The sequence below is a fragment of the Candoia aspera genome, chromosome 6, assembly GCF_035149785.1.
Source record: "Candoia aspera isolate rCanAsp1 chromosome 6, rCanAsp1.hap2, whole genome shotgun sequence".
Classification (NCBI taxonomy): Eukaryota; Metazoa; Chordata; class Lepidosauria; order Squamata; family Boidae; genus Candoia; species Candoia aspera.
In genome coordinates this window covers 43,534,129-43,561,705 of record NC_086158.1, presented here as the reverse complement: position 1 = coordinate 43,561,705, position 27,577 = coordinate 43,534,129, and the positions used below count along the sequence as shown (strand labels likewise).

At 38.5% G+C, this 27,577-nt stretch overlaps 1 protein-coding gene across 2 annotated transcripts in view; it reads left to right on the top strand.

Annotated features, from left to right (window-relative positions):
- Positions 1-11,448: 11,448 nt before the first annotated feature.
- Positions 11,449-27,577, top strand: part of NGEF (neuronal guanine nucleotide exchange factor) — a 68,883-nt gene continuing 52,754 nt past the window's right edge. Inside the window, exons 1-2 of one of the 2 annotated variants that reach the window (XM_063306892.1) lie at positions 11,449-11,618; positions 25,757-26,090. In XM_063306892.1, coding sequence (XP_063162962.1) covers positions 25,826-26,090 — 265 coding nt within the window. In that variant the 5' untranslated portion in view covers positions 11,449-11,618; positions 25,757-25,825. Of the gene's footprint in view, positions 11,619-25,753; positions 26,091-27,577 lie in introns of both variants that reach the window. The other variant, XM_063306891.1, reaches the window with a different exon arrangement.

The window sequence follows — 27,577 nt, the reverse complement described above, 5'->3', positions numbered from 1 at the left end:
CTTGGGGTGGGAGAGGCACCAGTTCATCTTGGGTGTGGCTATTATAGATCTCTCCCCAACAAACAAGATCTACACTGCTGGATTTTATATTTTTTTGTCTATATTTATTTTATTTTTATAGAGTATTTATATTGTAATTTATGTGTTTTTAATTTTGATTGTAAACCTCCCAGAGTCCCCTTTTCGGGGGAGATGGGCGGTGATGGAAATTTGAAATATAAATAAATAAAATAATACACAAAATTAATCAAGCTGATTCTGAAATAGGTATGTGCTACAGCTATCATTAATTTTAATAAAAGACAAGTACCTAGATATAATTAAACAGATATATATGAAATAGATACTTTAAGATTCATAGTGGCATTCTATTTTAACATAAGATTAAATTAATCTCAACATTAATAGGTAAGAGAAGACTTTACTAGTATTTAAACAGCCATTGTGCATTTACGGTATATGCAGGCCTTGGCAATAATGAGTTGACCACAAGAGGGCATTCTGGTCTTTGCCCATATATGGAAAACTACCAAAATTAATTTAGCAAAGGAGGGTATGAGTAATTTCTCACCCAGCTTAGCTGATTAGTGGTAAGGTAATTCTGGACTTTCAACATTTGCAGTATAGCTTTGGTTGAAGGACAGGAAGCTAGTTCTGGTTTATTTGGATTTAATTTATTTTTATTATAATTGAATTTCTGAGTTTCCTTCTCCAGTGTCATATTTAGTCTGATTCTTTGTCTATAATCTGCTGATATTGATGGAAATGGTAACACTCCAGTGTTCATAACTAGGACAATGTCAACATAATACTAGAAGATGAACTTCTCAAGTTAGAAGTTATAAGGTATCTAATGAACTACTGAATAAAACTAGAGAGGAAGTATGAATTACACTGCTGCTTATGCAGTGGCAGGATTAAAACTGTAATGACGTCTAGTTGTTGATGAAAGGCAAAACATTAAAAAAAATTAAAATGATGCTGCAAAGATACATATACTTTTGGTACATGGAACATCAGAACCATGAACTAACACAGACTTAATGTTGTCATAGCAGAAATGTCAAGAATGAGCATTGATATTCTGACAATCAGTGGACTGAAATAGACTTTCACTTTTCATCAGAGTAACATCAAAGCTTCTACTGCAGAGAAGAAAACTGAAGAAATGGAGAAATGAAACAGCTTTCTTCACAGAAGAAATGAAACAGCCACCATTATTAACAAAAAGGGGTGCTCAAATACAATTCTTCAAATGATAGAATGATTTCAGTTTGAGTTCAAGACAAGGTAATCAGCATTTTATTTTATTTTATTTTATTTTATTTTATTTTATTTTATTTTATTTTATTTTATTTTATTTTATTTTTTTATCTATCTATCTATCTATCTATCTATCTATCTATCTATCTATCTATCTATCTAATTTATCCCTGCCCATCTCCTCCCATCGGGGGACTCTGGGCGGCTTACAACAATTGATTAAAAACCATAACCATAAATACACAAAATAAAATACAGTAATAGATAATACAAATAGAGGTAAAAATAAAGAATCCAAGTGGTGAAGAATCTAAAACAGTCCAAGTGTGGGAGGAGTGGTCTATAACAGCCATCCCCATGTAGATCTATTCCCCTCTCCACCCCAAGCGAGGCGGCAGAACCAGGTCTTCAGACTCCGCCAAAAGGCCAGGAGTGATGGGGCCAATCTCACCTCCGGGGGCAGCATGCTCCACAGGGCGGGAGCTACTGCGGAGAAGGCCCGCTTCCTGGACCCCGCCAGATGAAATTCTCTTACAGTATCACAATGAACTATGTCTATGCCCCAACCTCAAAACTAGAGGAAGAAGAAGCAGAACAGTTCTATGACAATTCACAGTACCTGGTCAACAGAACACCAAAAAAGATGATACGTCTATTATAGATGATTGAAATACTAAATTTGGAAGTAGGCAGCATTTGGAATATTGGGAATATTTTGTCTTTGGTGTAGAAAATTAAGCAGGAGACACATACTAGAGTTCTTCCAAGAATATTCACTGTTTCTAGCAAAAACTGTCTCCCAACAACCAAAAAGGTAATTGTGCATGTGGACATCATTGGATGGACAACACTGAAATCTGATTGACTGGGTACTTAGCAAGCAGAGATAAAGAAGCTCTATTCAATCAGCTAAAATAAATCTGATACAAAATAACAACATGATACAATCTCAGCAATATTACTCATAATAATGCAGTGAAAGTAGATAATACTTTAGTGGATTAGATTTGGTAAACAGAGTTTCTGAAGAATTCTGGGCTGAATTTTGTTTCATTAAAGATGAAGCAAACAAAAATATCCCAAAGAAGGTGAAAAGGCTGTCTGCTATAGTATGTTGGTGAACATTTTTTTTAAAAAACACACAAGTTCTCCTCTGCAAACCTCAATGAACTGAATTACGGTGGTATAAAAACATCACAGAATCTTGCAACAGACAGAATGCCAAGCTTGAACACCCACAGGTTTATTTGCACAAAATAGTGAACTGCAATTTTAGCTTAGCATGTCATTGTCATGCGCTGCCTGCCTCTGAATAATGCTCAGACACTGGTTCGATGGATCAGGCTCTGGTTTATTCACAGCGCAGTTACAGCGTCGGAAGAAAAAAGCTGAGAGTGACAGGAGCGCGCCGGTGCGGGGTTTAAATACCCCGCGCCGGTCAGCGCCCCCTCACTCGCGGTCACGTCACCCCCCTTTGTCCAATACGTTGCCCTGCCGGTGGGTGAGGGGTTGTGAGGCCCCGCTGGCGTTCCGGGATCGCCCATCATCGGGTTTTCTATTCATCCGGTGATTGCTGTCAGCTGGGCGATCTCCGTTGTATTGGCGCTGATGGCTTGGGTGTGCTCCGTGATCCGTTTAGTTATTGTTTGTTGGCCGTTAGTCGTTGTGAGTTGATGGCTACTTATCTTGAGCCCCTTCTCCTGTTTCCTTGCTATTGTCATGTGTGCCATTGCGCTGATGACTTCAGCTCAACGGCACTCATGACAGTCATGACCAAATAGTTAATGTTTCAGTATGTCATGTGAACATATTAGGTAATCTTGGGTGTGTCATGCAAACACAGTCACTCTACTTTGAAGCTTTCCAAGAGACTTCGAACAAGTCACTGTTACCTTAATCTTGTATGTCTTCTGCCATCTCCATTGTTAATATCATTTTTGGTCATTTGTTTATGGCATCACTAAACAGCATCTGGAAGACCACAAAGACAAAGGTAAATTCCCCAAGAAATTACAAGCAGAGGTGCAAACTGTAACCTGAACTATTATTGTAACACCTTATTGTGTCATGTCCCCCGTTGCAATGCATACATGCATCACAACGGGGAACATGCCTTTCCGGAGAAGGGAAGGAAAGAGGAAGGAATTAGTGATAATCCTTTAAGCACTAAAAACCAGACACCAATAAAAGACAAAGGAGCTATACCTTTGCCCTGACCCAAGAAGCCATCACCCTATCTCCCTGACACCTCTACATTACCCCGGGGGACACACCTGCACCGGACACGGGAAGAGGACAGAGGCGACCAGCGCTAATCCTCCTGATCGCCCATCAAGACTCCGGAATCGCACCCTGATCGCCCATCAAGACTCCAGATCAGGACTTTGAGACAATGGGGGGTGGAGAAGGGCCAGGTCTGCACCGCAGGTATTTACCAGCTACCTTGCACACCACGTACCCATTCCTGTCTTTTTCAGTGTATGCATTCTGTCCCCAATAAACCGGAAATCCTTAGACCTAACTAAGTGAGTCCGTGTCTCTTTGGGGATAAGGCAACCATCACATATTGTCTATTCCAACAGAAAACATTTTTGTTCTCTTTTGTGTCAGTTAATTCACCCCAAAAATCTCTCAGTTGTTCTCCACCTGACCCATACATTCTTTCAGTGTGTGCTTTAGTCAACTCACTTCCCAGATTTCTCTTTCTCAGATTTATTTATTTATTTATTTATTTGTCCGTCCGTCCAATTTGTCCCCGCCCATCTCCTCCCATCGGGGGACTCTGGGTGGATTTGGTGTCAGCTAGGCCAACATACCTGCTAAATGTCTCTTTTTGTGTTTTTGTCTCCATATGTAGCTGGATGTGCTTCTCTGTGTGTGTGTATGTATATATATAGATATAGACATAGATATATATGTCCTGACAAACTCATTCTTTCCCTGCATTGTTAAATGGGGGAGCAAGTCCTGTCCTTCCCATTACCTTTTCCCCATCTTTTGGTGGTAGGGAGCTTCTATAATCCTATTCCACTTCATTCTCTCTTTCCCCTACTTTTCCTCCTTTTTAAAATTTATTTTTATTGCATTTATTTATCTATCTATCTATCAATCAAATTTTATCACTGCACATCTCCCTCCCAAGGAGGGACTCTGGGTGGTTTACAAATAATTGAAATAATAACAGAAAAAGAAAAGAAAACACAGAAATAATTCCTCCTTGAGTCCTAGGTACCCAGGCACAGCTTAACCTGACTCACTCCTTCTCCGTGTCCTCCAAAAGCCAGGGGCTGTGCAAGCAGGATAGAAGTAGATTTAGGCAGAAAAGATCATGTGGAAACCAACAAGCAGCAGAGTTGCTGCATAGCCAAAGAGACCATTTTAGTCAAGGCTCCCCAAGGACATGCTGGATAATATAGTAAAGAAACTTGGGGAGGGGTAGGGTGATACAATTTTTCATCTATAGTCTCCCAGCAGAACAATCTAAAATCAGCCTATAGAATCAGTACGACAGTGGAGACAGGCTTAAGACACAATCCAGCCCTCTGTTTTTGTGTCTGCCACCACCTAAAAATGCATGGTGAAGTTTTCTTGCTGAGAACATTCTTCTCATCTTTCTTCCCCTATTATTCTGATGCATGAGCAGATCGGCCTAGATTCAAAGCATAACGAGGCTCCTCCACTTGGATCAAAGTTTCCCTTCTATGGTAGTCATAGATTTTTTTGTGTGGTGGCAGAAATGCCCCAGGATTTGGCATTTCAGAACCTTGAGAGAATGGCAGGTAGATGGGAATGTGGGGCAGGAAGACAGCCAATTTTCCAAAGAGAAATTATTCCAGGGTTCACATAATATGAGGGAGGGAGGGAGGGACGGAGGGAAGAGACAAACACAAAGTATTGACATGAATGTACTGAGATAAGACAGAAATTTTAAAAATGTTGTTAAAGCACTGATGAATTTTGTTACATTTTACTGTATCAGCATGGCATGCAGCAAAGAAAATTGAGCAATATCTAGAGGACATTGAGACCATTTTATCATTCAGAAGGCTCTACTATTGCTAGGGCACCATTTCTATCTATAAGATACCACTTGGACACAAAATTTAGGGGTGCCCTGGCCAACACGCACAAAACTCTGGACCAAAGCAACTTCCCTGCATATGCCCAAATTCTGATGCAGGTAAAAGATATTGACAAATTAAGCACATTCGTCACATTGTTTGCCTGAACTCATATTTAATGTAATTAACTGAAAAGGTGGGAAGTGACCACTAGTTATCTCATTTCTTTTGAAGCAGATGTGTTGTTCTGCTCATAAATCTTGATCTTTTGTACTATGGGTTGATGCATTTTTTATGGGAACTAATCTGAACCAAACTGAGTTAAATGCTACATCTTTATTTTTTATGCACAAGGAAAAATTCCATTGGGATTAAGTAACTCTGAAAACAGGCCAGGCATTTTAAATCATACTGAGACTAAGAACTCTAAAATGCATCTGTGATGGATATTTTGAATCAGACAATGAAAATGATTGATCATGACTAACTATTCCAATGATTTTTTTAAAAAGTATCCTCTTGTATCTTTGTATAACATTTGCTTTAATTGGTTATGCTCTTCTTTAGCTCCCTTTAAACTGTTTCCTTACTTTTTTAACGGGTATAATTAGTTTATGTTATGCCCTTAGTATAAAACCTTGTTGTCATTGATGATGAATGGTCCCTAATGTTGCTGTAAATAATGATAGTAATAATAATGTTCTAACATCACATAGACTTCAGCAAAGGATTGTTACCTTGTCGTGGTGCTGGAGCTTGAGCACCTCAATGATGCCATGAGCTCAACCGTGAAGGGCCACCCAAGACGGGAAGGTCATGACAGAGAGGTCAGACTAAATGCGATCCTGGGGGAAGGTAATGGCAACCCACCCCAGTATTCTTGCCGTGAAAACTAAATGGATCAGTACAACCAGAGATATGTCAGTATACCATTGGAAGATGAGACTCCCAGGTTGGAAGATGGTCAAAATGCTATTGAGGAACAGAGGATGAGTTCAACTAGCCCCAGACATGATGTCGCAGCTAGCTCAAAGCCGAAAGGACGGCTAGCAGCCGACGGTGCTGGTGGTGAATGGCGAATCCGATGTTCTAAGGATCAACACACCATTGGAAGCTGGAATGTAAGATCTATGAGCCAGGGCAAATTGGATGTGGTTATTGGTGAGATGTCAAGATTAAAGATAGACATTCTGGGCGTCAGTGAACTGCAATGGACTGGAATGGGCCACTTCACGTCAGATGACCACCAGATCTACTACTGTGGACAAGAGGACCACAGAAGAAATGGAGTAGCCTTCATAATTAATAGTAAAGTGGCTAAAGCAGTGCTTGGATACAATCCAAAAAACGATAGAATGATCTCAATTCGAATTCAGGGCAAGCCATCTAACATCACAGTGATCGAAATATACGCCCCAACCACAGATGCTGAAGAAGCTGAAGTAGAGCAGTTCTATGAGGATCTGCAGCACCTACTGGACAACACGCCTAAAAGGGATGTTATTTTCATCACGGGAGACTGGAATGCTAAGGTGGGCAGTCAAATGACACCTGGAATTACAGGTAAGCATGGCCTGGGAGAACAAAACGAAGCAGGACATAGGCTGATAGAATTTTGCCAAGACAACTCACTCTGCATAACAAACACTCTCTTCCAACAACCTAAGAGACGGCTTTATACATGGACTTCACCAGATGGACAACACCGAAATCAGATTGACTACATCCTTTGCAGCCAAAGGTGGTGGACATCTATACAGTCGGTAAAAACAAGACCTGGAGCTGACTGTAGTTCAGATCACGAACTACTTCTTGCACAATTTAGGATCAGACTAAAGAGATTAAGGAAGACCCACAGATCAGCTAGATATGAGCTCACTAATATTCCTAAGGGATATGCAGTGGAGGTGAAGAATAGATTTAAGGGACTGGACTTAGTAGATAGGGTCCCGGAAGAACTCTGGACAGAAGTCTGCAACATTGTTCAAGAGGCGGCAACAAAATACATCCCAAAGAAAGAGAAAACCAAGAAGGCAAAATGGCTGTCTGCTGAGACACTAGAAGTAGCCCAAGAAAGAAGGAAAGCAAAAGGCAACAGTGATAGGGGGAGATATGCCCAATTAAATGCAAAATTCCAGAGGTTAGCCAGAAGAGATAAGGAATTATTTTTAAACAAGCAATGCATGGAAGTGGAAGAAGACAATAGAATAGGAAGGACAAGAGACCTCTTCCAGAAAATTAGAACCATCGGAGGTAAATTCCAGGCCAAAATGGGTATGATCAAAAACAAAGATGGCAAGGACCTAACAGAAGAAGAAGAGATCAAGAAAAGGTGGCAAGAATATACAGAAGACCTGTATAGGAAGGATAACAATATTGGGGATAGCTTTGACGGCGTGGTCAGTGAGCTAGAGCCAGACATCCTGAAGAGTGAGGTTGAACAGGCCTTAAGAAGCATTGCTAATAACAAGGCAGCAGGAGATGATGGCATCCCAGCTGAACTGTTCAAAATCTTGCAAGATGATGCTGTCAAGGTAATGCATGCTATATGCCAGCAAATTTGGAAAACACAAGAATGGCCATCAGATTGGAAAAAATCAACTTATATCCCCATACCAAAAAAGGGAAACACTAAAGAATGTTCAAACTATCGAACAGTGGCACTCATTTCACATGCCAGTAAGGTAATGCTCAAGATCCTGCAAGGTAGACTTCAGCAGTTCATGGAGCGAGAATTGCCAGATGTACAAGCTGGGTTTAGAAAAGGCAGAGGAACTAGGGACCAAATTGCCAATATCCGCTGGATAATGGAAAAAGCCAGGAGTTTCAGAAAAACATCTATTTCTGTTTTATTGACTATTCTAAAGCCTTTGACTGTGTGGACCATACAAATTGTGGCAAGTTCTTGGTGGTATGGGGATACCAAGTCATCTTGTATGCCTCCTGAAGAATCTTTATAATGACCAAGTAGCAACAGTAAGAACAGACCACGGAACAACGGACTGGTTTAAGATTGGGAAAGGAGTACGGCAGGGCTGAATACTCTCACCCTACCTATTCAACTTGTACGCAGAACACATCATGCGACAAGCTGGCCTTGAGGAAAGGCTGGCATTAAAATCGCTGGAAGAAACATTAACAATCTCAGATATGCAGATGATACCACTTTGATGGCTGAAAGCAAAGAGGAACTGAGGAGCCTTATGATGAAGGTGAAAGAAGAAAGTGCAAAAGCTGGCTTGCAGCTAAACCTCAAAAAAACCAAGATTATGGCAACCAGCTTGATTGATAACTGGCAAATAGAGGGAGAAAATGTAGAAGCAGTGAAAGACTTTGTATTTCTAGGTGCAAAGATTACTGCAGATGCTGACTGCAGTCAGGAAATCAGAAGACGCTTAATCCTTGGGAGAAGAGCAATGACAAATCTCGATAAAATAGTTAAAAGCAGAGACATCACACTGACAACAAAGGTCCGCATAGTTAAACAATGGTGTTCCCTGTAGTAACATATGGCTGCAAGAGCTGGACCATAAGGAAGGCTGAGAGAAGGAAGATCGATGCTTTTGAACTGTGGTGTTGGAGGAAAATTCTGAGAGTGCCTTGGACTGCAAGAAGATCAAACCAGTCCATCCTCCAGGAAATAAAGCCAGACTGCTCACTTGAGGGAATGATATTAAAGGCAAAACTGAAATACTTTGGCCACATAATGAGAAGACAGGACACCCTGGAGAAGATGCTGATGCTAGGGAGAGTGGAGGGCAAAAGGAAGAGGGGCCGACCAAGGGCAAGATGGATGGATGATATTCTAGAGGTGACGGACTCGTCCCTGGGGGAGCTGGGGGTGTTGACGACCGACAGGAAGCTCTGGCGTGGGCTGGTCCATGAAGTCACAAAGAGTTGGAAGTGACTAAACGAATAAACAACAACAACATCACATAGAAGGTAATACAGGTAGTCCTTGTTTAGCTACTGCCTAGTTTAGTGTCCGTTTGTGGTTACAATTGTGATGAAAAAGTAACTTTGTGACCAATCCTCACGTTTATGACCTTCGCAGATCTGTAAAGCAAAGGAAAGCTGAAGTAAGATCATAAGCACAGTCATTCTTTCACTTAGTGACCACTTCACTTAATGACCAAGTTGCTGGTCCCAATTGTGGTTGCTAAATGAGGACTACATGTAGAGGGTAATAGAAGATAAAGAATCCTGAGAAAATGTATGAACATGCCATCTGAGAAAATTAAAAAATGTCAGATTGGGATACCAGTGTAATAGGAATTTTTTTCCATTTAGTCCACAAAAATGGAGGTACATAATAGCATTCCAATTTATGTTAATGCAGCTTATCCAGATTTTGTGCTCTGAGATTTCAGTGAGATTGTCCCACATTTATGGTCCATGGTGGCTACTAGATGATTATACCTGTATTTGTGGATTCATATATACATATCTGAGAAGAGCTCCTACAACAGAACTGCATGCATCAAGGACTCCATTAATGAGATTGAATGCATTTCAGCCCCTTGTAGACAAAAGATAATAAGCCACTAGAGTTTATAGGTATTGAGTGATTTCCTTTGGAGGACTATGGACAATGTATGTTGATCTCTTTCCCATCAACCAGTTACCTTTTCAGTAAAAAAAAAAAGCAAATTGCCAAATGCTGTAATTAACTTTAAACTCTTTTTAAGCTAATGAAAAGCTTTCTGCTATAGGCTGACTCTCCACTTGCTTTACTGAGATAAACTAGGAATGAGTCATTTGGAGATAGAACGATAGGTAATCCAACAAGTGAGGACAAAATCAAGCTCTTCAACATCCATTGATTTTTATTTGTTACTTTGCTAATCTTAAATTAAGGTGGTTGCAGTGATTCTTTTTAGTTATAAAATGCAAATTAGATGTGTGGGTGCACTAATAAAAGGATTCAGAAATAATCTGAAAAAGAATGTAATGACAGCATATTGAACAATGGAGCACTCATTTGGAATATTGTATTCCATTTGTAGTGTCACTTCTTATGAAAGAAGCATCAGTAGCTCCCAATTTAAAAAAAGCCCTGGAGCGTGAGTTATGAATATAAAGTATTGGTAAGTAATTCTTGAAATAGACTGACAATGGGACAATAACTTTAAAAAGGTATTTTGATTTATAACACAGCCTATCTTAGTGTAAATTCCTATGAATGGATTTTTCTTGCAAACTTTCATCTTTGATACAATATGGATTTCTGAATTGACCATACATGTAGTTTTTGCTCTGATATGTTATTTTAGTGGACATATTTTCAATACATTGGAAAAGGTGACCCAGCAATCCAACCATTCTTTTAGAAAATTCCATTCAGTGAATTTGTCAGTTCCATTCATCTCTTGCCCAGTTGATAGACATATCCAGTTAACTTCTTGACTTTAGGGCACAGGAACCTTTGTCCCCTTGTTGTGTAAGTCTTAAAAACTTGAACTGGAAATTCTTATGCTCTGTCAGTGTCAATATTTACAAAATAAATGTCAACAATTCCCAGAAAAATTGGGAGTAGCCATAAAGCTGTACAGGTAGTCCTCTTTTAGCAACCACAACTGGGACCGGCAACTCAGTCATTAAGCAAAGAGTCACTAAGTGAAACTGCAACTGTGCTTATGATCTTACTTCAGCTTTCCTTTGCTTTACAGACCTGCGAAGGTAGTAAATGCAAAGATTGGTCGCAAAGTTACTTTTTCATCACTGTCGTAACTGCGAACTATCACTGTATGAGGCAGTTGCTAAGTGAGGATTGCCTGTGTTAGAAAAGCAGTCAAATTCATTATGTTTAGTAGCTGTTGTATCTCACACTTCGCCTTCATCATATACAGTACCACTTCACTCTCTGATTCAGTCACTTTGCAATCTTCACATGTTAATACAGTGGCTTTAGGTTCTCACTCAGACATTATTTCGATGGCTTGACAAAGCCTGATGACTAAACCTTCAAGCAGCACAAATGATGCTTGGCATTGTGTTTGCATTAAATATGAATAAAAGAAACCTGTTGCTTTAAATCAAGCCTTCTGTGACTCTGGAAACAAAGTAAACAGTGTCTTGGTAAAACCTTGCTTCCAGACTCAGAGTCTGGTGACAGGTGCTCTGACTGAAGGTCATTGCTGTTCTCGAAAAGGATTTTTTCAGTCCAGGCCTCAGAACTTCACTGTAAGCTCCCTAAATCACTTTAAAGAGTGAACAGAATTTGCAGCCACACGTGAAAAGCTGTTGGTAGAAGATTTGGGCTGAAAGAGGGAACAACTTACACAGCAAAACTAGGTGAGTGAAAATGTTCAGTCTCTCTTGTGGGGAAAGCGATTGTGGGGGAATGAGAGTGCAATCTCAGACAGCCAGCAAGAACACAAATCTGGAAATTCAGACCGTGTCAGGGAAATGAAGGCACTGGCACTGTTTGAAAGCCACCAGGAGTTATTCCAGCAGTTGGAAAGTTAGCTAAAAAGAGAGAAGAGGAAGTCCACCACTGGGGAAATTAGTAGAGATTCAATATCTGCAAGCCAGTGATTTGTATGAATGAGGAAGCATGATTTCTGATAATAGTCCATCAGATATTGATATTTTGCATAGATGGAGCATAAGGAGATACTATTTTGTGAAGTTCTTTTGGGAGCCTCCAGATTTCATCCCACCTCACTACTTCAGTGGTAAACTGGAGTAAGGAGTTTCAAGGCCTGGGATGTCCACGTTCTACTTTTTAATCCTTTCAATCCTTTCCCTGTTTCTTTCATTTTTTTTCTTAGCGCAGAATATTTGTTACAATGGAAAAGGTGAAATGGTTGCATGACGGCTTTGGTTGAACATGAAAGGAGCCGTCCATCAAGAATAGTGTTTCTCAACCTCAGCAACTTTAAGGTGTGTGGAACTGAAGTCCACAATATCTTAAAGTTGCTGAGATTGAGAAGCACTGACCTGGAAGATCTTTTAAAAACACAACAAAGGAAGTCATTTCCCCTATTATGGATCTTTTGTTGCCCAGAAAGAAAAGTCCTCTTCCTAAATTGTCTAGCATGCTATGACATAGTTTATGAAAATGCCAAAATGAGAAATTCTGCTCTTTAGAAGAGTCAGTTTGCTTGTGTCTGTGTGTGAAATAAATAAAAATGGATAGTTCGTTAGGCAATGTTTTAGTGTCTGAGAGAAGGAGACTGCATTTATGGAGGAAAAGTGATTTTTGAAATTGAGTGTAAGGCAATGGTAAATACAAATGTAATTTTTGAAAGAAGGGCAAAAATGAAAACTTCTTACATTTAGAGTGCAATTGTATATTTTCACTTAACTTGGAATAATCACCTTGAATTCAACAACCCTGTAAATCAGCATCTTACTTTGAGTAAGCGTGTATTTCTGTTATTAAAATATTATTCACTTTAAATTTGATAGGCATATCAAAATACTGGTACTTTACTGAGTGAACAGTTTGGGATAAAGGCATACTGAGAACTTACTGTTCTGACAACTCCATGAATAATTTCAGTCCATACCGTTAATGTTCTCATAGTTAAATAACCTGAAGTAATGCATTAAGAAATCCACAACTTTAAAGGTACTCTGTTTGAAACCAAAACAGAAATTCTAACAATTGCATCCACCTGCCCAAGATCAGTTGACATTATTCTGGACTGGCTCATGGTCACTCATGCTTTGGTCACTTCCCAGTTGGACTATGCAACATGCTCTACCTGGGGCTGCCCTTGAAGACCACCCATAAATTACAACTGGTCCAGAATGCAATAGCTCATGCAGTATTGGGCACCCCCTGGTTTGCCCATATTACACAGCTGCTGCGCAAATTGCGCTGGCATTTAGTTTCTTTCCAGTTACAATTCAGGATGCAGGCTATCACCTTTAAAGCCCTGCATGGCATCGGGCCAGGTTATTTGTGGAACCATCTCTCCCTGAGGGTATCTGCCTGTTCCACCAGACTGAATAGGGTAGGCCTGCTCCAGGACGCTTCCCTCAAATATCACCTTCTAGTGAACCAAGGAAGTGTGCCTTTTCTGTAGCAGTCCATACCCCATGGAACACCCTTCCTCCTGTGATCCAGCAGACCCTCCATCCTTTTAGCCTTCTGGAATGCTGGAAAAAACTGGCTCTTCTGCCAAGCATTGGGAAAGGGTGAGGCTAGAGCCCAGGGATTAATATATATTGATATATTGAAAAGCATTGTTTGGGGCACCAGGTTCTGGTTTTACTGTTTTTTTTTGTTTTTTATTTTTGTTGCGAGCCACCCAAAGTTGTGGCACATAAGATGGATGGCCATATAAATAAATATCCTATTAACTATGTATTATACCCTTGATAAACTAAATTCAGACAGAGCATTTTAAATAATCCATTTTCCCTTGGAGCTCAGCCAACTCTGTTTCTTCATGTTTGCTAGAATGCTTTTAAAAGGAACATGTTTAGACTTGCTTTTAGGAGGCACAATTAAGCTATCATGCAGAAATGTAAACAAGCAGGTAACATTTGCCAACTATCTTTCTCTCCTGTTTCTCACCCATACTTTTTCCATCTTGCATAGCGATACTCATAACAAATTGTAACAATGTCAACATGACAACACACGCACATCATGCAAATGCTGCAATTATATACTTGTCTCACCTCTGATGCAAATACACAAATCACAGCCTTTGCATGATGAGGTCATCATGCACATGTCATCAGTTGTCCCTACCATGGTCTTCTGCAAATGCCTGTGGTCTTACACATCTCTTTGTGTTTGCAGCATCTTCTAATTCATTTATCATCATTTATTAATGTCCCTCTCTCTCTCTCACCTCTCTCCTGTATCTCTTTCTGTCTGCCCTACCTCTTCTATGCTTCATATTTGTGAGCACAGTTCAATGCTACTGATAGATGTTCATCACAGGACAATAGACCTGTTCAGGTGATATAGTAGAAGAAACTGCCTCAGAGGATGGTGAAGTCTCCTTCACCGAAGGTGTTTAAACAGAGGCTGGATGGCCCTTTCTCAGAGATGTTGTAGTAGTGGATTTCTCTACTGGGCAGAAGGTTGGACTAGATGGTTTCCAATGTCCCTAGCAATCCTGCAATCCAACATTTTGAATAGCAAACAGCACTGCCCTCTCCAAGTTGTGCTAATGACATCACTAAGGTTCTGGTCTCCATGCTTATAGGATAGCTGTTCAAACAAGAGAGCTTTTGCATATATTAAAAGGGGGGAGATGGGCGGTGATAAAAATTCAATCAATAAAATAATAATAAATAAATAAATAAAAGGTTTCCACATGAGCCGGCCCTTGATAGTGCAGTTAAAGTTTTATTATGCTACCTGGTGATGTGAACTGATGTTCAGTTTCATAGAGTAGACCTAGCAAAAGATTCAATGTTATACCCAGTTATAGCTTTTAAAACTTTAAATGCTTAGAACCTAGTTACAGAGGCTGTGTCTCTTATAACATGAGTCAGACTGGGCTATAAGATCACTTGAGGAAGTGCTGTTATGTAAACTTCTGGCTTCAGGTGAATTATAAGCTTCTGACTTTTTCTCTGAGGACTTCCTGTTGAAAAATGTACCCACCACAATTCAGTATCTCAAGGATCAAGACTGACCTTCCTTCCTTCCTTCCTTCCTTCCTTCCTTCCTTCCTTCCTTCCTTCCTTCCTTCCTTCCTTCCTTCCTTCCTTCCTGCCTTCCCTTAAAAATAGAAACAAAGGCGTTTCTTAGAGGTATCCTGTATAGTATTCTAAATATAGGTTTTTACTGCTTTTACCAATGATCTGAAGAAACATGAATTAAAAACAAGACAGAGTTCAGTTATGAACTTCCTTTTATGCCGAGGTTGAGCACCATAGGTTTTGACTTTAGGAAAAATGCTAGTCTGCTATTTGGTATAGAGGCAATCAGACTAACAATTCCTGCAGCGTGATGTTTTCACCAGACTATGCTCCAGTTACCAGATACATATACTGGCATATTTATTTGATTTATGTAATAGACTAAGCTTTGACAGATCTGTGACCTATGACTGGGTGATACAGGAGGTATTGGAGACTATGGAGGCAAACAGAAGCATATACATCAAATTTAGCAGATGGAAAAGAAAGAAAAGTGTTTTACATATATTTTATTCCATCTAGTTCCCAACATTTTGCACTGGGATGCTGGGGCTGGCTCCCCAGCCTCAAGTACAACAGTCTCAGAGTCCAATATGTTGTCCCTGAGATATCACGTGCTGACTGGACAGGCAAAGAAGCCTTCCTTTTACTTCATAGCCTGCAGGAGTGCCCTTTTCCTAGTTTGGAATAATAAACCACATTTCTTTCTCTGACATTGCCAAATCTTTATAGTATTGCCAATCAGGTGTTTATAGTAGTTTAGAAATAAATACTGTAGTCTCACCTAAAATGATTGCTTAAAAATCTGTCAGATTTTAAGGATGACTCATTTTATAGGATGAGAGGAGAAAACTTCTACAGAAAATAAAATGCATACAGGAGCCAAGATGCACTAGACAAGTCTTCCCCAAACTTAGCTGCAGATGTCAAATCCCCAAATTCTCAATCATGGCCATGATGGCTGAGGAATTTTGAGAGTTAAGGCTATATATCTTGTGGGTACTCAAACTGGGATGACTGGCCTAGAATCTCCTTGAGCCCCACTATCATGCCACAATAATGTCATGGGTCTGCATTTGCCCTACAGCAGCTTTTCTCAACCTTTTGACCCTGGAGGAACCCTTGAAATATTTTTCAGGCCTCAGGGAACCCCTGCACATTCAGGCTCAAATATAGGCTAGAAGTTACAAAATTATTATATTTGTTTCACGTATAGGCCTGTAACAGCGTGGTGGGTTTCAGTAATTCTGGTAGTTCTCAGGAAAGACAGAGCACATTCCAAGGAGGAAGACAAGATAAAAGGAGACACAGTCCAAAAATGGAATGTGGGAAAACTAAGAGGTTCAGAATACACCCGCCCTAGAGCCTTCCCAGGTTATTTTCCCTTAGGTTAGGTAGAGTAGCTTTAGTCTGGCAAGATTCTGTCTGTATGGTGTAAGCAAATAAAGAACTGAAGTTTGGCTGGATTGATTCTCTGAAGTTCTTGGGGTGTTCTTAAACAAAAGAATGAAATGTACCTCTTAAATGTGAAGTTGCCTGAATTTGAAATAATTTTTTAAATAAATCATGATCTCCCAGGGAACCCCTAGTGACCTCTCGCAGAACCCTAGGGTTCCACAGAACCCTGGTTGAGAAACCCCGCCCTAAAGGATATCTTGAGAATGGTAGAATGGACTTAGTCCTCACTACTGTGGGGACTAAGCTCAGTACATGAAGTTGGTGGTATGTCAAGATCAGATGATATCAGATTTACCAGATTCAGTAGAAAGTCCATATAAAATTTATTTCTGTTATGAATTGTTAATTGACTTTTTAATCAATCACATTGCTAATCTCATAATTCCTCCAAAGAGTTAATGTCACTTGTTCAAGATTACTGAACGAGTATCATGGTGGAACTAAATTTGAACTTGGAGTTCTGATGATTATATCATTCTAGATTATTCAGTATCATAGTATTGCAAACTACACTGCAAAAAGCTGCGAAGTCCCAAAGAAGTAAAATACTTTTTAAAATTATGGACTGGATTCTTATATTACAGGTCCTACGTATCGGTCTAGCACTAGATAGCAGCAAATAGTGTTTTCGGTATCTCTTCGTTGCCTTCTAGTGGTTTCCCAGATTTCTACAGCCCCCATCTGGCAGCCTTACTGTATATTGTGGATGTAATTATAATTGCCCCATGTGTTTACCTGCAGGAACTTGAGGTTGCTCATTGATATTTGCTGTGAGATTGGTAATTGTGTATACACCCATCCAAGTATGAACATGGCAGCCTTGAATGCTAGCAGAACATTTGAAAAGAACAAAAAACAGAAATTAGATGGGCAGTTTTAAGCTAACAGCACTGAGCAATTAGTTCCTTATTGTAAGTAAGAGGAAGAAGCATGGAATTGCTAGTACATGTTTTATTAACTGAAAACCTAGCTGTGGTTTTTTTTTCTGTCATCAGGGTGTGGACAGGATGATAGGTAACATAACAATTCATACTTTGAATTCTTGTAGACAGTTCCTGAACTCCTGTCAGAATAAGTTGATGAAAAAATATGCACAGGTATAGCTTGAGGAGTAAGGATAAAGAGAAATATAATTAAAATAATGACAGACACTTGTTAAATTTAGAGATATACATATGGCCTGTCTCTTTTAGAAAATAATACTATATTTATTGAACTATTGGACTGAAAAGAGATGGGGACATGAGAAGAGAGGGGGACAACTTTGTTTCTTATTTTAATTCAAACCAACCAAATTCATACTTCCTAAATTAACATGTGAACCAGAACACTGTCTTTCAGCATTTGCCCTTCTCCAAATTATGAGAGTTAATTAACTGATCAAAGTATGAGTACAAAAAGGCATGCAGCAGAAAAATGGGTAAAATATAACATCATAAATAATATAGTATATTAAAATAGCTTGCATATAGGTTATCTAAATTTTGTGTATTTTTTAATTTGTTATGATTTGCTATAAGCTTTTAGAAAAGAACACTGCTATTACCAGGAACCAGCATAGGATAGTCAAGAACAAACCCTTATGTCTTTTTATGTCAGAGTGATTAGTAGATCAAGGTATACTGAAGATGTATTGTACTTTGATCTCACTAAAGTGTATGACAAATTATGTTATGACAACCTTATTGACATGATGGATAAGTGTAGGCTAAATGGTATTGCAGTTCAGAGCATTTGCAACTAATTAAACATCTGTAACCAAAAGGAGCTTAAACATGATTCTGCATCAGCTTGGAGCAAAGTGTTGAGAAGGGACCCCCCAGGGCTCGATCCTTGACCTGTGCTATTTAACATATTTATAAATAATTTATGGAATGGAAGGAATGTAGGGATGTTTATCAGATTTGCAGATGACAGCAAGCTAGGGGAATACCTTAGAGGACAAAAATCACAATTCAAAATTACCTTAACAGGCTTGAACATTGGGCCAAACCCAACAGGATGAGGTCTGTGACAAGAATAAGGATCTTCGTATGAATAGGAAAAATCCAATAAATTGTAAGTTTGGGGAGATTTACCTTGGAGACTATGTCTGTGAAAAGAATCTACAAGTTCTAACGGACCTGTAGATAGCAAGGGGGCAAGTGTGTTACAATGCTGTGACACAAACTCTGTCCCTTATGCATACCCGTGTTACATTGCAGCGCAAGTACAAAAAGGCAGGTGATGCACATTTCATCATTTTGTTGTCATAATAAATAAGTATTTATTATCTGTGGGACCAACTAGAAATGTATGATGCAGCAACTTGAAAAGTCAGTAATCTTGGGCTGGAGTAATTGAACTACTGCATTCAGTTAATGGGATATAATAGATTTTTGCTAAACAGTGAGAGGTTCAGCTTGAGTTGTTGAGAAGGCAGCAATTGCATCAGTACACAGATGCACTGCTATTGGTTTGAAGCTGGTTTTGGAGGATGAAACTCCATTTTATTCCCTGCTAGTGCCATGGAGGCAACATAGATTATAAATAGAATGGGAGCCAGAATACACTGATGCTTAACGTTTTTCTGGATGGGGATATAAACTGACAAACTATCTTGGCTGTAACATCTAACTTGCATCAAGTAGCATCTCACTTAACAATAGCAGCCTCAATCAATGGAAAGATGTTTCAGCTTCTACCAGAATCTATCTCTGGGGCACTAGTCAAATTATGATTTCAGTTCATAGGAGCCATATAAATGAATCTGTGAAAAGGTAATATACATCTCTGCCAAATGATGTAGAATAACACTCTAAAATCTTCCTTCCCAAAACCTGCTTGTTGCTCCACAAGTTATTCTGCCATCCTGTTCAATCCAACAGTTTCCTGTGGAGGTGTTGTATGAACTGTTCGCTAATCACACTCAGCAAACTAATCAGCCAATAACTTACTGGATCAGTTATCCACTATATGGCACCTCCAGTCTCTGGGAATTTTCAGTAAAAATAAGGTTAACAATATGGGAACCACTAGTCAATATTTACTTCCAACAACTTAGCAACTGTAAGTTTAATTAGTCATTTCTGAAGGGGGAGATAGTGTTATGGCCCTGTTGGACTTGTCGTCTGATGGGGAGAATCGAGAAGAATTAGCCAGGGGCAGCTAGGGACAATAGTCTTGGTGTGAGCAATTCCAGTAGTGGTACAGTCAATGATTCCACTCTGGTTGAGGCAGTTCCAACAAGTCCCCAGGGTGCCTTGCCTGCCCCCACTGACGGCCACTCAGAGTGTAACATTCAGCCACCCAATCCTAAGCAGAGGGATGTGATAAAGATTCAATAAGAGAGAGAACTTTGTAGATCTGAGAGACTTGCCAAAAAGCAAGCCTGCAGAAGAGCCAATGTTGAAGAATAAACTGCCTCAGTTAAGTATGGGGTGGAGACTCAGCATGGCTGATTTATTGGCCTCACTCCCTGGGAGCAGACTCTTGAACAACTTTTCAAGCCTCAGCTCTGTCATATTTACATGTTTATTCCACCTCACTTTACTGGATTCCTGGTTTTGACCTGTGCCAAGCCTGTTGACTACATTTACAGTTACCAACTTAAGATATTAGTAAAAAGGATTCTTTTCTTCTTAAAGTTCAACTTGAGCTTACATATCACTGGACTGTGGCAGGCATCCAACTTGCTGTCTTGTTGGTTGGCAGCCAGCATTGCCAGCACAGAAAAGATAAGGAGTCACTCTGGAGCACTGTCTAGTTTTGGTTGATGGAATTATCATCAGTAATACAGTAGTTTCAGAACATTCTTCTCAATAATTTATACATAGCTGTTCTGCATGCAAAGATAGGAGATTTCTTAGATTTTTGTGGCTTGAAAGTCAATGAGTCCAGTTATTAAAGAACATTAACTACACCTACTATTTAAACATGAAACTAATTAATCATAATATATTGTTTCAGATCTATTGGGCCCCTCAAAAAATGTTTAAAAAGGAATGGACATTAGACTTCCAATAATGGTGATGTAAGAAATTTGAAGGCTTTTTAACTCATATGATTAGGTCTTGTTCTGTTACAATTTTGTTTTAGTTTCAAATTAACATGTTAATATAATATTGGGAACATATATTGTATTTAAGGATCTCAATGTGATGTTGAATTATGTTCCTAGGATATGCAATTTGTCATCTTATGAAAAGCTGTTGCACTATCAAACTTGGGGAATAGTAAAGAAATGTTTCTGTGTAACTGGAAAGAAAGTCACTCTCCTGATTTCAAGGAATGGATCCTGGATATGAGCTCGTTACCATTTAAAAACTTTTTGTGCTCTAAAAATGGGAAGATGTACTTTGTTGCTATATGGTTCAGATTTAATGATAAGCTCAAAGATTGAATTGATTTGATATAGATATGGATTTTTTAAGTGTTTTTGTTTTGGAAATTACGTTTAGTTAATTTAACCATATATAGGGTTTTTTCATTGTATTTTCACTATTCAGTCTAGACTTCTTACTTTTCTAGTTCACTCTTTTAATGATAATTTTTTTTTAAAAAGTATTAGTGGTTTGAATTAAACATTGCAGTTATGGTTCTGGGCTTCTCTGGGGTTTTTTTTTTTTCCTGTTTCACTAAAGCTTTGTAAGAATTTTTCACTGAACCTGGAAGGGAGGACCAATTATTATCTGTATATGCCTTTTTTTTTAAAATCCATTCAATCATGTCCAATTTTTGGAGACTGCCTGAACAAGTCCCTGCAGTTTTCTTGGCAAGGTTTTTCAGAAGTGGTTTGCCATTGCCTCCTTCCTAGGGCTGAGAGAAAGTGACTGGCCCAAGGTCACCCAGCTGGCTTTGTGCCTAGGGCAGGACTAGAACTCACAGTCTCCTGGTCTCTAGCCTGATGCATTAATCACTACATCAAACTGGCTGTCTATTGTACATGCCATATATGTTTTTATTAATTTATTAATATAGTCTTGGCTTTAATATATTCCAGATCAACCTACAGCTTAGACATAACAGTGTTCCTACATACATAAATACAAACATCATCTTCCCCTTCTCTGAACTCTTTCCCTCTTCCTTCCTATATCAGTTTTGTAATGCATTTTCACTATGCAAATTACCCCAATGTCTTATTTCATACTGCTTAACACTCTTGTATTCACTCCACATTCATTCAGTGCCCATTCATTCTTGATCCTATCTCTTCTTGTTTTATCACACACACTTTTTAAACAATCCATTCTGCATTCAGTTTCTCTTAACATACCCAACTCTCACTTCCATGTAACAAAGTGGGCAGAAGCACAAGCTTATATATAGCAGTTTTTATTTCTTTTGACAAACACTCATTCCTTGAGACAGATCACATGCTATAAACTAACTTTCTATTAACCTTTGGACATCTGAAAATGTCTACAATACATCAATTTTCCCCATCCCAGTAAATATTTTATCAGGATGAACACAAATTCATCTAATATTTGGCTATTTATACACAGTACAACTTGCAATTTTTGTTTCATTTTTCTTGTGAACACAACTACCTTGGTATTTCACACATTAATTTGCAGATCCATATGTCTCATTGCATCATTCTATCTATCTACCTTTGTGGCAAATCATTCAGGTTTTTCCCAGTCACATCATCATCTGCCTGCAAAAGCACACATACATTTACAACTATATCTAACACACCTGCAACATCACTACGAAGATTCCTTATTCATTTATCCATAAACACATTAATACATCCTTATCTTTCTCCCCACAAAACTGTGAATCATTCAGTAAGCATTCCATTTATTTTCAGATATGCTCTGTTTCTATCATACTTGAGGAATTGTATTGTATTGTATTAAGCAAGCACCTTTCAGTCATATCTCCTATATATTCTGCATTATTTCTGCATTATATATTTCTCCTCAAAAATCTCCCCTTCAATTATGTAGACCTTGAGTAGACTCTGAATTAAAGTGCTTGACAATGCCCTTCTCTGGTGTTCCTGTCTATCTAACTTAGATTCTATCTAACTTAGCTATTCCAGGGATCAAACAGTTTTGACATGGAATTTATTTGCTTAAAGTGAGACATATTGTCAGAATGCCACAAATGCTTTTAGCAACTTAACACTGTTGCACTCTCCAATTGCTTATTCCTTGTGCAATTTGCTATGAGACCTGCATTTGTCATACCTATCAACTATCATGGATTTTCTGAAGCTGCCATACCTTTCAAAGGCTGATCCTTCAGCAAAACCCTGCTTCAGATTAAAAAAAAAATCAGTAAATTTACTTTGAACTGCTTAATGTTGTTGCTCCCAGGTTCTATTTGTTTTTATTTTATTCCCCCTCTAAGTGGCTTCTTCTGGATATGCTCACTTGACATCCATTTTATCAATGGAGGGTTTATTTTTCTTCTTTTGGGACATGGATTGTTGGGTAGCCAGTTAAAGTCAAAGGGAACCAGATTACAATAAAAACAGAGGATTAATAACCTTAGCTACTTGTCTCCCATCTGTAATTTTGGACTGCAACATCCAGGATCTCAGAAGTTTCTTATTTGCTTGAGCTAGGAAAATAATGAAGAGATTTGTGAGCAAGCCAAGTTATCTTTGGTAGAGCATGATATTGAGAAAGAAGGGAAGTGGAGAGGAAGGATACTTTATCTTTTTTTCAGAAGCTGTGCAAAGTTGTCCGATTCTATTTGTTTTGTTTCATTCAGTTTAAGAGGACTGCAGTTCTAGTACCATCTTACTTGAGCAAAAGCCTCCCTGAACTCAAGTGGACTCACATCTGAGTAGGCATTGATAGGATTGCATTGTAGCCAAACATTTTATATATGAAGTTTTATATTGGCTAGAAAAAAGGAAGGAATGAGTTGTGGTAATCTGCTGCTGTGTTCTTTGAATGGTTATTTTCTTGTTTAAGTATCTGCATTGTTATATAGGTTTACCTGAGATTAAGTCATATACTGGGCTCTTCTTATCCACTAGTCCTTCAACTGGCATAAAGTATACCAGCATAGTGTACTGCCTGCAAATGATTGGTGAAACACATCACATTGTACACATGGTAAAACTGCTGTGTATTTAGGGGGAAAGCATTATTTTAAGAACAGACTAGCTATGGATGATTTAAGGCTGCCTGAGATATTTGCTGGGGATTCGTGGAAGGCAGGAAAAAAGACGTTTCTGGGGCGTGTTCATGCTGTGATTATGTGCTAGTTGGGAAAGGTCCTGGATCATGAACAGGCATGCAAAAAGTAGCTCTTTTTGAGGCTCTTGCATGGAGAGGTATATGGAGCTGAAGTGCAGAGGAATGGCGCACCTAATTGATATGTCTTATTTATTTTCTATCTCACCTTTATTATTTTTATAAATAACTCAAGGTGGCGAACATACCAAATACACCTTCCTCCTTCTATTTTCCCCACAGCAACAACCATGTGAGGTGAGAGGGCTAAGAGAGAGTGACTGGCCCAGCCGGCTTTTATGTCGCCCTAAGGCGGGACTAGAACTCTCAGTCTCCTGGTTTCTAGCCCGTTGTCTTACTGTATTATATTTTTCTGAATGTATAAATACTATTTCTTTAGGGCTTCAGGGAGGAAATGTGTATCTTGGGGGAGGGAAGGACAAAACAAATATGCTATGCAGGAAAGCATAATGAAATAACCATAAGCCTGTGCCTAGTTTGAAATGTTGGCAGGTTTGACTTATTCCTTAGTAGTCTTATCAGTAAATGGTGAAAAAGGGCCACCCAAAGATAAGGTTTCTGACTACTCCTCATTGGAATAAAAGAATATTTATTTGTAAATTAAATATCCATAAAATGCCCTAATAAGGGGGCACAGGATAAAAGGTTAGGAGGAAATAAAGGAAAAACAGGAAAAATTGAATAAACTGTAATGTAAGTATTTTACTTTATAGATGACAATCTGTTTGAACATTGCCTTTATTCGAAAAACTGCCTAGTACAAGTTAAAGTATAATGAAAAGAGAACTCAAAGTGCCCCCAAGCATCCCACCGAGTGCCCATCATTCCCCCCAAGATGAGATTAGCCCCAACCCTACTGGCATTTAGGAAATCCCAGAAAACTTGGTTTTTTAGCAGGCTTGGGGATACCAGAGAAATAGTTATCAATTAGGAATAGTAAAACATGAAGGGAGGATTTCCAGAGGAGTGCTAGCAGACTGAATGTATCTTTTTCCTTACTATTTTTCACACTTCAACTCATTTCTTCAACCATGTTTATCTAAGCTGAAGTCTGTGACCAGAAGTAAATCTAATTTGAGGGGATACTGTTTTGTTAGGGAATATATTTGTGATAATTATTGCTATTAATAATTTTGTTTTACTAGAAGAAAGCTGGCATTTGTGTTTACTTTGGGTTACACCCAGGTTCAAACACTAACAGCAAAACTCAGTCAAAGGTAGGGTTACCAGATATCTGAACAGGCAAAGGAGGACACAGACAATTGGAAAGAAGGACTCATTAATTGTTTAATTAATTAATTAAGGTCTTATCAATTTCAGGCAGCAACACAAACTGGCAGAAGAGAGGGTACAAAACAATTAAGGTCACAGAGCGGACCTTGTTAACTTGCTTTAGCACTTATTAGAGAACTGCTGCACTGTGGAGAAGAGCTGTTCAGGAAGAGATACTCAAAAAGCTGGACAATATTTGATTTTAAGGCTATGCCTACCAGATGGAGGACATGAGGACAAAAAGGAGGACATGTCCTCCTTTTGCCAGATGTCTGGTAACTCTAGTCAAAACAGACTTCCCTATCACTCAGGCCAACTTACTGTACAAGTGTATTATATACCATATAACCTTGCTTAAAAAAGAGAGGCATATGGCATAATATATGAAAGCTGGGAACTATTTGGTTTAGGATTTTAAATTTGGCTACCGAAATTGTTTCTACCTGTTTCTAACCTCTGTTTAGCTTATTTTTGTGCTATTTCTGTTTTTGTTGAAGATAGTCCAACTAGAGCAGAAATGTGTTTCTTCAAGGACCTTGTGTTTGAATATTGTAAAACATTAGTTGTAATGGTTTCCATTAAAAAGGTAAATTCTGTTGAACTGTAAGTTAAATTTTGGTTTTAATAAACAACTTTTCCATGAAAATGCAGTTCATAGCAGTGCAGATTATGGGATCAAGACAATCGTGAATCATATCCAGATCAATATTTTGAAAGCATTATGAGTGATTCTACTTTCAATTAATGTTTCAAATTATTAATGATCTTAAAGAGGTATGGAATAATAAATAGTCAAGAAGAGTATCCATTTCTAAATTGTTATCAAGGAACAATTTATTCTTCATGCAAAAATACATTTTACTCTCTTTTTTAATTCTAAAGCAGGGAGGTCTGATGGAATTTACAAAGTTTCCTCATCTGCTTCTGTGTTATTAAACAATACAATTAGTTGCTATGGAGACAGAAAAATTGGAAGAGGTACAACAATGCTGTGGGAGATCAGCCCATGGTATCCAGAAGGGTAGTCCTCCACAGGCTGTATCAAGCCTGGACTTGATCTCTGATGATGATTCTGAGGCATCTGACAATATAACTGAGAAAGAACCAGAGACACATTATATTCCTATCCGAAGAAATTCCATATATTATCGTTCTATCAGACTTCGAAACAGAAAGAAAGTAAGGAATAGTAAAGAAGTTCAAGCAGAACGTTTTGAAGGTAAGTAGATACCTAAGTGAATAGCCTTACTTCTTTTCCCACAGGGATTGAAAATTATGGGTACTAAGAAAGCAAAGCAGGGGGAATGAGACAATGTCCATCTACAAGGACTCTAGAATCCGGGTGCCTCCTTCAGATGTCTGTTGGACATCAAGTTACAGTAAGTCTGAAAGGGCAAAAAACAGGTTTCAAGAGAGAAAATCAAGCAAGGCAAGATCTGATAAATTTTATTTAAACCGAGTCTTGTTAATTTTGTCAAACCTGCAGCAATAGAATAGAATAGAATAGAATAGAATAGAATAGAATAGAATAGAATAATAGAATAGAATAATCTTTTATTGTCATTCCACTATACACCAAGGTGCACATTAAAATGAAATTCATTGCAATTGGCTCACAAAAAAATAATCACTATAATATATTATATATATTATATTATATTATATTATATTATATTATATTATATTATATTATATTATATTATATTATTACCATTCCACTCCCCTAATCATTATCAACAACCACAATATTTTATACAGATGAGGAAGCCTCACATCTTTACTCCAAAGTAGAAATGGGAATGTAGAATTGCATCCTCAAAAACCAAGCATAGCAGAATATAATTTAAATAACCTGGTTGATAAGTAACACAAATCCATGGGGATTTTTACTCCTCCACACCACAAAGAAAATATTATATTTAACATTTATCTACACAATTCAGTGATTCGAAATGTTTCTAAGTTAGCTAAAAAATGATTTTGTTCCTCCCGAGAAAAGTTACTTTGATGCCCACTTAAAATCCATTATTTCCCCTCTCACCAAAAAAGAGGGAAGAAGCCCCCTAAGAAGTAGCAGTATTTTTTCCTTGTTTGGGACAGAGGTTCATCTTACTCTGTATTAATAGCATCATTTGTCATAAATGACCAGGCCCATTCCTTATTCCAATGTGAGATATACTACGTAGATCCCTCTCTCTCTGTATTATTGTAAGCAGACGGCATAACACTAAAAACTGCCACTTAATATTCTGCTCCAGTCATCAGTGTAGTCTGTGGATAAAATAAGCTCTTCTGTATGCCAAGGCAGGCATCTTCTCCACCCTGTCAATGCAGTATGCTGCCAGGCTACCATACAGCTTCTCTCACTGAATCACCTGGACTCCAGAGACTCACTGCACCAAGGCTCTGACCTGCGTACAGCAGAGTCATTGCAATTGTAAACAACATAGCCCTTTTGGAGTCCAGTAGAAGAATCCATCTGGAAAAAAAAAAGCCTGCTCTCCAATAGGTTAAAACTGGAATATGTATAGCCTTCCAGTTTTGCTGTCCTACATACTCTCTGCTGTTTCTTTGTTGAATCAGTGCTTATTCACCTAAAAAGCTGAAGAGGAATCCATATTCTTCAGAACTCCTGACTTCATTAGGAGGCAGTGAGTCTCTCTCTGTTAATATTTATTCAAACAACTAAGAAAGAGTAAGTTTCAT